Here is an 11,977-nt window from a genome sequence, read left to right on the forward strand (position 1 = left end):
AGGAGGAGGGCTTTATCAGCTCTGCTGCATGCAATTCAACAGAGCTGGAGGACTGGCCCTCGCTGGGAGTAACCCCAGAGTCCTGCTAGTTCTTTGTTTTCTCCTGTGGTCTCATCTCCAGTTTGGTCTTTTTAGCTTACGGCTAGTAAGCAAAACCGGAGAAATTAGCTCTTCTGATTCTCTAGGGTCCACACGGCTGAGTATTAGTTCTTATCTGTTTTAATTTTACTTGGTTTTTATTTGATAAAGGGTTTTTTTATGTTCGATTTCATCCCGGGACGCTTTCGGAGTTCTTAATTTGCATGCGGGATCACCGGGGCGGGCACTTGGAGCTCTCTGCGGCCATGGGCTAGTTTTTGCCGCAGAAATGGCGTCTCAGTCTCATGCCGCTCCACAGCGGCGGCAGTGTTGTGGGGGGTGGACCGGGGCTTGTGCGGTGGGATGTGGAACGTGGTGGGTGTGGGGTTCTTCTTTTGAAGTGGGGCAGCGGTCCGGCTAGCTCAGGGACGCTTCATCTGGCCGAGGCAGCTGACCGCGTGGCGGCTGTGGCGGCTTGTACGGGGAGCATGGTAACTGCGGGCAGACGGGCGGCCGGGGCCCCCCTCTCCGCTCCGGCACGGGGAACGGCCGGGGCCAGGCTGCCTCTCGGCTGCGGGCGAGGGCGGCTGGGGCTCCCTTCTCTGCGCTGGACCGGCGGCGCCTGACTGCGGTCAGGCTGCTTCTCGGCTGAAACTCTTTGTGCTGAGGGGGGGGAAAGCGGCCGGCTCCTCTTCCTCCCGCTCCGGCGGCGGGTGACTGCGGGCGGCTCCGCGGGCTGGGCTCTCTCCCCCCCGCCGGCTCCCAGCCGCGGACGGCGCTGGGAAGGGGCTCCTCTGCAGCGAACCGGGGGGGGGAAGACGGGGCGGCCGGCCCCTTTCCTCTCTCTCTGTCGGTGGCAGAGCCGGCTCTGCCGCGGCCTCCCCACCCCGTCCCCGACCCGGGACGGGGGGGGGGTGCGGCGCTCGGGAGCTTCTCCATGGGAACGGGCTCCCCGTTTTTCCAAGGTGGTCTGGGAGGAAGGAAAGCCACGGAGATGGCCCTCCATTGCTACATCATAGGACAAACACCCCAAATTTCATTTTTAACAATTCCCTCCTCTTTGCTTTTGATCAGGTTGTTTAACCTGCATCAACTTATTTATGGTAATGATTTTTGATTATTTTTGGGGTTTAACTTTACTTGTTCAAGTTTGGACTTTGCTCATATCAATCACAGCTTGGTTTTGTTTTGTCATTTTTTTTTTTTTTTAATTTTTTTTTTTTTGTTTAATTTTGGGGTTTTTCTTTGAGGTGCTTTTGGTATTAAAAGGAATCCGAATTTGGGCTATATTTCTGACTACTAGGGACTGTTTGTAGCTTATTTTTATTAAACTAATAACCAAATTTTATTGAGAGGTTTGCCTAGCTAAAACCATTCTCTTATAGAGCACTCTCCAGTTAAGCTCTGCTCAAAGGTGGCAGTATTCTTTATGACCAATTGTTTTTTCTCATCCTGACAGGTTGAGAGTTGCAGATCAGCAAAGCAAGTGTGGTTTGGGTTGATATAAACTCTTATTGAGGACTTTGAGCTCTTCTCATCATTGATGAGGGAATGCCTCTCTGAACCAGCTCCTCTCATGGGGCTACTCATCACCCAGACTATCATGAGTCTTTCCAAGAGTCCAGTGTGAACTAGTTTCATTTTTCTAATCTCACCTGGGCTTGCCTCTTGGTTCTAGGAGCTCTCCGGGTTCAGTTTTTAGAGTTTCTCTTGCACTTTCACACTTGGCTGTTAACTTTTAGGTAGCCTTTTTGGGTTGTGGTCTATGAGAGATTTTTAAATTTTTGTAGTAATTTTCCCAATAATTTATACTAATTCAAAACAACAAACAATCCCACAGCTTTTGTGATTGATATGCGCTTTCAGTTACAACATTACAATAATAACAACAACAAACTTTTAACAACAATATCACAACCACTAATACAAACAGTAAAAAAAAACTTCTTCTATGCAATATGTAGTTTGGGTGTTTTTTTGAAAGTCATTTTTGAAGAGTTTGAATATGAAACAACAGTCTATGGGGGATGATGTTTTGAAAGGTTTGTGCTGGACAGGATGTTTGGAGGTGGTGTTGCTGGTCCTTTCACTCTGGTCTTTAGCAGCACCTGGAAAGGACTTATATTTTGGGGTTAATGGGGTGATATTTGAATTAAGGGGAGGAGTTTGGGGATTTTGGTTTTCTTTCTTGGTAACCTCCTGGGTTCGAGAGTTAACAAGAATGGAAGTTTAAACATTTTTTTAAGGGGAAGCTCTTATGTTAAATTGGGGCCAAGTTTTAATTTACAGAAGAGCTAGAAGCAAACAAACAGCTGAGCCAATTTAGCTGTGTTTCCTCTATTAATTTGGTTTTTATAATTTTGCAAGTCATACATTTTATGACTTTTTAAGTTTCATCATCTTTTTCATTTAATATACTTTTTAATATATCTTTCTCTCTTTTGATTGCCTCATCAAATGATACTTTTGGGCAATCTTTTCTGAGGTGCCCTATTTCTTCACAATAAAAACACTTTCGAGTTTCCCCTTGTCTTTTAGGGGTCACCCAAGGTAGTAAATTATTTCTTTGCCCTCTGACTGGCTTCCTATCCTCTCGGTGGGGTGAACTCTGGTTAGATACACTTTCTCTAGCCACAGCTACCATGATTTTTCCCTTCGTGATGGTTTTTTCTTCTTCCCTTCTTAAATAGACTTTTAAGGCTTCCCTTAACAAGTCATTTATTCCTCTATCTTGCCAGTCTTCTAACTTTTCTAATTTTCTTCTAATATCTGGCCAGGACTTTGTAACAAACTGTGTTTTAAGTAACACCTGGCCTTCAGGGCTTTCTGGGTCAATATTAGAATATTTTTGCAAATTTTGTTTTATTTTGCTCAGCCAAGTGGCTGGGGTCTCATCTTTTCCTTGCATATTATCAAATGCAAGTTTTGAGTTAATGCTTCTGGGGACTGATTCTTTAATTCCTTTGATTATCAAATTTCGATAATCATCCATATTCCTCCTGTCTTCTTCCCTATTTGGGTTCCACTTTGGATCACTTACTGGCAGTTTATGTTCACCTGGGGGCCCTATTCTATTCTCCCTTTCCCAAATCCTTATCCCTGCTGTTCGAATCATCTTTATCTCTTCGGGGCTAAATAAAATTCTGAATATAGAATTCATTTCCCCCCATGTGAAGGTATTGGGACCTAGGAACTGATCTACCTGTTCAGCCACCCACACTGGATCTTCTACTAAGTTTCTTAGTTCCTTTTTGAAGTTCCTGACCTCGGAGGCTGTCAGAGGGGCATTTACAAATCCCACCCCTCCAGCAACTCCGCCCATTGGAACCTCCCTCAAAGGAAAAAGCTTAGCTTTAGATCTGGTGTTATAAGAATGTTCCTCTGGATTATTTTCAGGGGGATTCTCTATGCTTGGGGTGGGCAAATTTGGTTCCCAGTTTGCAGGTGGGGCTGGAACCATGGATGGTAAGGGAGAAAAGACATAGCTACTGTTGGGAGAAACTGGGGGTACTTCTGTTGTACAGAAGGGGTTAGTACTGGATGGGGGAAGACTCACCGGAGGGCTGGTTAGGGAGGGGGCAAAGGTATTGGTAGAGGGAGGAATAGGGGAATTAGTTTGAGGGATTTGAGGGTGGCTTGGGGCTGAAGGTAGGGGGGAAACAGGGGTTACAGTTTGGGGAAATTGGAAGGGGTTTCCAGGGGGAACCTGGGGCATATCTGGATATGCGGGAGGGGGAGGTAAGTAATTAAGTGGATCCCATATGGGGCCATTCTCTTCTTTATCACTTTTTCCTTTTTTCCCCTGTAACTTACAGATCCTTATGTTGTCATTATTTCTGTTTTGCTTTTCCCAACAAGCAGCATACTGCATTTGTTCTGCTTCTTTATCACTTTGGGCTCTCAGATGTTGATTTAACTGGGCACACATCCAAGGGTCTGTTGTTCCGTGCCATGGCCATTCTCCAGGTAAACCCAGAGTAGGCCATACTTCTATACAATAATGGATCATTTTGATCCTATCTAAATATTTAGTACTTTCCTCCCTGTCCCACTGTTCTAACATCTTTCCTAGTGGGCTCTCTGGAGGGATATGTGGTATTTTTTCTTTTTGTACTTCAGCCTCTCTAGACCTACTTATCCAAGTACCCATTTTTACTTGGTAAAATTTATTCAAAAATTTTTTGAAAGCTCTTTTACTCACACTCACTCACTCACACTCACTCGTGAGCTCTGGAAGCAGTTCGTATGACCCGCCCTTAGGGCCCCGACCACTGCCACAGCCAGCCCCCGGTACCCGTCAATGGCCTCAGCACCCCTGGTGCTTCCGTCACCACCCCAGCCGGTACCCTCTTTCACTCCTGCGCGTCCGGCGTATCCCCGTAAGCAGCCGGTCAACCTGGGCCCAGAGTTCCAGTCACTACTTCTGCCAGGACACACACACACAGTATGCGACTCACTCACTCACCCTATCGTTAAGTTCCTCGCACGTTGGAACTCCCCTAACTTTCACTCACTGCACCCGGTAGCACCGGCCTTAGATACCCCCGACCAGCTTTACCTCTCCGTGTCCGGTAGCATAGAACTCCTGCCTACCCCCGCCCAACACGACACACTCAAGCCCGGTAGCGTATCTAATCCGACCCCCGCCCAATGCACTCTTCACACCCGGTAGCGTGCTCCCCTTTGAGCACCCCCGCCCAGTGTGACCGTCCTGTACCCCGTCAGTTACCTCAGCCTGGCCACCCCTCCCTTGGGAGCAGCCCCTGGTAACCTCGGCCAGTACCTCTTGCTCTCCCCACACCCCTGCAGGTCCCTGGGAGCAGCCCCTAGCCACCCTTTCTCCTGCGTCGGTGTGGTGCGTGCCTCACACACTTGTCCCTGGCCTCCCCGCACACTTGAGGTGACCTGGGTGGTTTGCCCCTACAGGTTTAGGGGAAACCCACAGTACCACTCACTCTATGACGTGCCACTCACACTCTATTCAGCCTCCGCACGTCCGGAGGGGGGTCCCCTACACCCCTGGAGACGCCTCGCTCACTCTGTTTCCTCTCGCTTCCTCCTGTTCCTGACCACTCCTCTCGCGAAGATGTGGAAATGCAGTACTGAGGAGTCCTCACTCGCGGCGGGGGTCCGAGCTGCCGGCCCCCGTCTCACTCACACACACACTCGCACGTCTCCTGCTCCCGTCACCGAGTTTTATACTTACCCGGTGCTCCTCAACGGCGCCCCCTTGTGGCTGCTGTGTGTCCCTCGAGGCTGGCGTGCGTTGTCCTCGCTGGTTGTCCCTCGAGGCTGGCGTGCGTTGTCCTCGCTGGTTGTCCCTCGAGGCTGGCGTGCGTTGTCCTCTTTGGTCCAGGAGGCCAGCTGTCCAGGAGGTCCAAGGTGGGCGGCGCCTTCCCGTCTCGGTCCTCTTCTGGGCGTGGCCAATCCCGGACGAGCCCCCAGTTGTTATGAATAAAAATGGGCGGAGAAAATATTAATCTCCATAAACGCCTTTATTAATCAGCTCTTATTAATATTTGCCCGAGGGGTTTGATCGCCGTGGAGGAGGAGGGCTTTATCAGCTCTGCTGCATGCAATTCAACAGAGCTGGAGGACTGGCCCTCGCTGGGAGTAACCCCAGAGTCCTGCTAGTTCTTTGTTTTCTCCTGTGGTCTCATCTCCAGTTTGGTCTTTTTAGCTTACGGCTAGTAAGCAAAACCGGAGAAATTAGCTCTTCTGATTCTCTAGGGTCCACACGGCTGAGTATTAGTTCTTATCTGTTTTAATTTTACTTGGTTTTTATTTGATAAAGGGTTTTTTTATGTTCGATTTCATCCCGGGACGCTTTCGGAGTTCTTAATTTGCATGCGGGATCACCGGGGCGGGCACTTGGAGCTCTCTGCGGCCATGGGCTAGTTTTTGCCGCAGAAATGGCGTCTCAGTCTCATGCCGCTCCACAGCGGCGGCAGTGTTGTGGGGGGTGGACCGGGGCTTGTGCGGTGGGATGTGGAACGTGGTGGGTGTGGGGTTCTTCTTTTGAAGTGGGGCAGCGGTCCGGCTAGCTCAGGGACGCTTCATCTGGCCGAGGCAGCTGACCGCGTGGCGGCTGTGGCGGCTTGTACGGGGAGCATGGTAACTGCGGGCAGACGGGCGGCCGGGGCCCCCCTCTCCGCTCCGGCACGGGGAACGGCCGGGGCCAGGCTGCCTCTCGGCTGCGGGCGAGGGCGGCTGGGGCTCCCTTCTCTGCGCTGGACCGGCGGCGCCTGACTGCGGTCAGGCTGCTTCTCGGCTGAAACTCTTTGTGCTGAGGGGGGGGAAAGCGGCCGGCTCCTCTTCCTCCCGCTCCGGCGGCGGGTGACTGCGGGCGGCTCCGCGGGCTGGGCTCTCTCCCCCCCGCCGGCTCCCAGCCGCGGACGGCGCTGGGAAGGGGCTCCTCTGCAGCGAACCGGGGGGGGGAAGACGGGGCGGCCGGCCCCTTTCCTCTCTCTCTGTCGGTGGCAGAGCCGGCTCTGCCGCGGCCTCCCCACCCCGTCCCCGACCCGGGACGGGGGGGGGGTGCGGCGCTCGGGAGCTTCTCCATGGGAACGGGCTCCCCGTTTTTCCAAGGTGGTCTGGGAGGAAGGAAAGCCACGGAGATGGCCCTCCATTGCTACATCATAGGACAAACACCCCAAATTTCATTTTTAACAGCATGTAGCACTCAGTGCTCTGGTCTGGTTGGCAGAGACCAGTCAAAGTTGGACTCGATGGTCTTGGAGGTCTTTTCCAGTCTAAATGATTCTGTGGCAGTCTTCTGATGATGTATAGGATGTAGCACTTACTTGTGGAGATGAAGAAGGGTGTTTTTCATGGCATGTCTAGTTCAGAGTAGGAAAACGTTTTACCTGCTGCTGCTGCACGAGGCTGTTGGACAGCACAGGTGGAGGTCTGCCTTTAGGAGGTACCCTGGCCACTGCTAATCTCTCACATCCATAAACTGCTGTAAATGTTTGTTCTTAAGAATTTTTCACTGCATCTGAGTTGAGAAACTTCCCCCAGCTGTCCTAGTTGCTTAGTCTTTCTAGGTTCTTACAGTCAAAAATGTAGAAAAAGAGGATTTTCTCAAAGCAGAGAACAGCTTGTGGTGTTTCCCCATGCTATAGATGAACTCTTTGCTTACAAGAGGGGGACCCTATGGATCCAATCACCTGTGCTGATAGTTTCATTTGGGTAAATAATGCGAATAGCATGGTGCATGAAAGTCTTTGAACGTGTGAATCACTTCAGGTTGGGAACATCAGGCAGGTTGGTTCCAACAACAGCATAGAACAAAGAGACTTTAGGGTTAAACTCTGGAGTGATAGCTCTTACATATCACTGAGAGATCACCTGAGAACACGCTCCCTAGGGAAGCATTGGAAATGGCATTGTTTAAGACATTTAAAATTGGACGGGAGGAAATATATTGTTATGATCAATCCTGTGCTGGTATTTAGATCAAATCTTGTCTCCTGTGAATATTAATAGGAAGTCCCTGTCTCAAGTATATGCCATTATTCAGTGAGCATTACCAGATCACATTGGCTTGCAACCTTCCCCTACATCTGCGCTTGCACTTAAAGGACAGCCTGAGTGATGTTTAGCACCTTTGTCTTTTCTCTTGGTGCCTCAAGTGTTGATTTTGTATTGCCTTGCTTAGATTCTGTTCCATCAGTGCTTCCACCAGACAGACTCCATATAGTACACAGAGATTTACAGGAAGCACACGTAGTTTGTGGCAATAATAATAAAGTCTTCTGTTTTCAAATCCCTGAGAAGCTAAATCAAGTGTAGAGGTCTATTCAAAAAAAGCGGGGGGGGGGGGGGGGGGGGGCGGGCGGGGCGGGGGGAAGGGGATTAACAAAAAACAACAAACAAACAACAGAGTGCAGCATGTGTATAAGTCACTTTACTATTACTGGCATGGGTCTGCCTTGTTTGGTATATTTGACTATCATCTCTCTGAGGTCTCTGTTCAGTCTCCAGAGTACAAGTAAGATAATACACGCCTCAAATGGAAAAGGTGGTGAAACAGCCTAAAATAGCCTGAGCACCCATGCTTCGCTTGCCTCTTTTTCAGTACTTCTGTGTACTGAAAAATTACTCACAGGGGTCCATACAGCAAAATTAATTCTGTGCTGGTGGCCCCTCTCAGACAAATCTAAGACTAGTCTGATTTATGGAGGCAGGAAAACTGGATTCAGTTCTTGCATAGTGTTGTGATCTTAAGAGAGCTCTTTTCTTGGTATGTTTCTGTAGGTACGAAGCCTCTCTTCTTGACCTGGTGGAAGCTGTGAACCCCATATCAGCTGTGGGACATCTCTGCCGAGAACCTTGTGACAAGAACAAAATGCACACGCCCTGCTGTGCCAGCTGTGGGCTGTCCTCCTCTTGGTGTCAGATCCCCTGCAGCCCCAGGAGCAGAGCAGATGAGATGGAGGAGAGTCGTCTCCTTGAGGAGATCTTCTTCATTTGACACAACTCCTTGGTCTACAGCTACTCTTAAATTATTTGAGTGATCACTACTTGTTTTCCCTCTTCTAAAACATAGCTAATTAGCATTCAGGTTCATTTTGGATTTAGTAATCATGATGCAAGTATATTATTGGGGTATGCCAATCAGAAAGTGTTAACTTTTTTCCTAAACCTTTCATGTGCCAAGAAATCAATTTAAAATAGCTTTTTTTAATGTACAACATTTTCTAATAGATTGAAGTCACAGTTTTGCCAGCCTTATATCGGAAGTATATTTCATTATCGATTTTTTTGGCTCTAAAGCAGTTTGCAAGAACTGCCTAACATTCAAGAACCAGCATGTTCAAAGTAGATTATTTTCTAATTAAACAAGCCTGTTTAAAACCTGGCATATTATAAAGGTACACGCACTTTAGTACTTCTTCACTGATTTTATGATCTACTTTTTCCTTCAACATTCTGATATTTAAGATGCTGAGTTTTTAGGGGATATATCGTAAGCTCAACTCTACAGTGTCTGATAATGTTAATAGATGATGTTGCAGGTTGATGTACTAGGCACAGCTTTGAATTATATTACTCTTTAAATCAGTGCTATTTGACAGAGTTTATGTGCTGGTTAACGTAACCCTGAAATAGCAGAACAGAATCAGACATTGTAGAGATCCAAAACCTATTTGATGTACTTTTCAAGATGAAAAGTGTATTAGTACATATTACATATTAGTGCTAGTATAAGAGCAATCTTAAGACATTTTCACTAACTTGCACTATTTTGATCCTGCATCCAGGCTCCATTGTAAATAAGACAAATCAGTAATTATTTCTACTAGCAGCTCACAATGCACACTTTCCTGCCAGCTTTAATTATTCATGCTGTATCTATTTCAGTTTATTTAAATGCATTTCCATCTACTGCATGTGCTTGGTTATTTAAAGAAATGTGCCGAATTGGTAAAAATGACTGCACATTACAGGATTAATGGTCATTTTCTCCACAATGCAATGTTCATATTTTATTGTAACAGTAGCCACTGGCATGTGTTCCTAGAAATATGAGACTAAAATACTCATTTTGCACAGTAAAATTGCAGCGAGGGGAAGGTAGAATTGATCCAGTACGGGCAAGTTCTAGGCCATTTGCTCCCAAACAGTTCATGGGCCAGTACTGCTTTCCAGACAGTCTCTTTAGGCAACCCTGCTTATCTTAATGGCTGGGTTGAGTTGCTGTACTGATGCTTGGGGTGTGGCTGCTGCCTGCCTCCTCACACTGCTCCTGTGCAACATGTGATGCTCTGAGGGGTGGATCTCAGATGAGAGCCCTGCAGCTCCTGGCAGCACCATGCTCTGTCAGTGAAACAAAAGGAGAACGAAAGGGAAGAAGAACCTCAGGTTACTCTGGGCTGCTTCATTCAGGCCCAGTCTTAATCACAAATTGGATGATATCCTTTCTGTGCATCCCAGCTGAATGTTAAAAGCTGCTTGGAGGAGTTGAAATGAGGAAAGCAGCATTGCTGGACCAGAAAATTACTGCTGTGGAAAGTCCCTGCATGGTCTGTCCTTCTTTTAGTGAAGTATTACAGTTTTCTAGAATATTCCATCTGCTGTCCCTCTTGTTCTATTCCCTGGGCGTGTGAAGGCCTAGGTTTCTGCTAAGAGCCCCAAAGATTTATTCAGTGCCCTGGCCCAAGTAGAGCAGGTGGCAACATAAGTTTTCTTATTTTATTGGTGAATAGTTTGCTTAAAGAGAGTGGGAAAAAGAGGAGAAAGAAGAGAAAATGTACAAGGACCAGCAGGAAATTTGGGGATAACCGTCACATAGATCTTAGAGTTTGGGATTGTTTCATGGTGTTTTTTTAGCTTTGTGGTGTTTTTTTCAAGTGTTGGTATTTAATAGAGAAACAGTTCTCTGATTTCAGTCCATTTGCTTCTCATCTCTTTTCCAGTTTGACTGAAACTTTAATTGCCTTTTCTGATAAATGCTAACTGACCTTTCAAAACAGCAAAAAATACATATGTTTCTTGAAAGGTGCCTTTGTCTTAAGAACACTCCGTGGGAGCATTTTGTTCTTTGATTCTTTTGTGGATGCCAATATTTAGCTGCTTTGGGATTTCTTATGATCACTTGGTCTGTAAAAATTTCTAATTCTGAAGGTGACTTTTGGCTTGAATCTGTATTTTTTGGTTGTAGCTCTTTCTAAAAGGACATTGTCAGGTTTGTGGGCTCTATGCTCAAGGTGCTATCCCTCAGTCAGACCTACACAGGGGGTACACCTTTGTGAAGCAAAGTTTTCTAGTAAAAGAGCGTTTAAATGCTGGGCGGGTGAAGAGCTGTGTGCTTTAACTCTCTGTGAGATGTGGACAAAAGAAACAGAACCTATTAATTTCGTAGACCCTGTGGAAAATCATTTTTATAATGCTAGCTCTTGCTCTAGTTATCACCAGTACATTAGGAATAGTGTTTAGCAGTCAGTGCAAGCAAAGATATTTTGCCATGAGGCACTACAAAGTTGAAGTTATTAAAACATTTATAGCCTTAGAAAAAAAAAATCAATGATTGTCAAATAGGAAAGGACAAAATCAGTAGTTGGTACTGGGACGGGAATTGTTTTCCATCTGCTAAAACAGTAGTGGAAATGCAAAAATTAAATTAGCAAAAGCAATGACGTGACAGTGTCCTTTTAAGTTTGAGCTTCTATATTGGGACCTGCTGCTGGAGAGTTGTTCCAGCATAGACTGTTTGTCCAGAGTGTTCGCAGTGAATATGCTTCACATATTCAGCTACACATCAGATTGTGTTTTCCATAAGGCTTTGTGGAGTAACATGACAGCTGCTAAGGCTCCTACCCATGCCTTCAGTTTGTGTCCTTCTCATGTGGTTTGTGTACACACACTTGCTGGCTGTTTGTGTAGTTACTGCTTTTGTGCACTTTGCACATCACAGCCCTGTAATGATCACACTCTCTTCATTTCTAGCCTTTCCAGTCTTGCTATTGAATCCCATCTCAAGCACGTATTTATATATGTATGTCAGTTCTTAATCTAATAAATTATCTGGGGGTTTAATTTATTCTTCCAGACTTCTATTTGGCTTATCTTCTGATTTTTGTCCAGCTCAGATGTCAATACTGCCATTGACAATGTGTTCTGTTTCTCACAGCATCACATCATATTATGTTGTGAGTCTCCAGTTTGCTAAGATATATGAAGAATTTGTTTTAAGCCTTCTCTTCCTCTCCAGGGCATGGGTCTTACTGTGAGAAGGAGCAAGGCCTCCTTCGGAGCGTGAAGTAAGAGAAAGGTCAAAAATACAAAGGAGAAGAGAATTGGCGAGCCAGCACCATGCTTTGAAACAAAAAAGTGAATTAAAGAGTAAGGAAGAAAGGATGGAGGTGAAGGCAAGAAAGGACAAATAAGCAAGATG

At 46.6% G+C, this 11,977-nt stretch overlaps 1 protein-coding gene across 5 annotated transcripts in view; it reads left to right on the forward strand.

Annotated features, from left to right (window-relative positions):
- KIAA1328 overlaps positions 1-11,108 on the forward strand; it is a 179,621-nt gene extending 168,513 nt beyond the window's left edge. For all 5 annotated transcript variants that reach the window (XM_083883481.1, XM_083883483.1, XM_083883484.1 and 2 more), the window contains exon 11: positions 8,338-11,108. In XM_083883481.1, coding sequence (XP_083739607.1) covers positions 8,338-8,554 — 217 coding nt within the window. In that variant the 3' untranslated portion in view covers positions 8,555-11,108. The remainder of the gene's footprint in view (positions 1-8,337) is intronic.
- The last annotated feature ends 869 nt before the right edge of the window (positions 11,109-11,977 follow it).

Source organism: Zosterops lateralis (assembly GCF_965231275.1).
Source record: "Zosterops lateralis genome assembly, chromosome: Z".
Lineage (NCBI taxonomy): Eukaryota > Metazoa > Chordata > Aves > Passeriformes > Zosteropidae > Zosterops > Zosterops lateralis.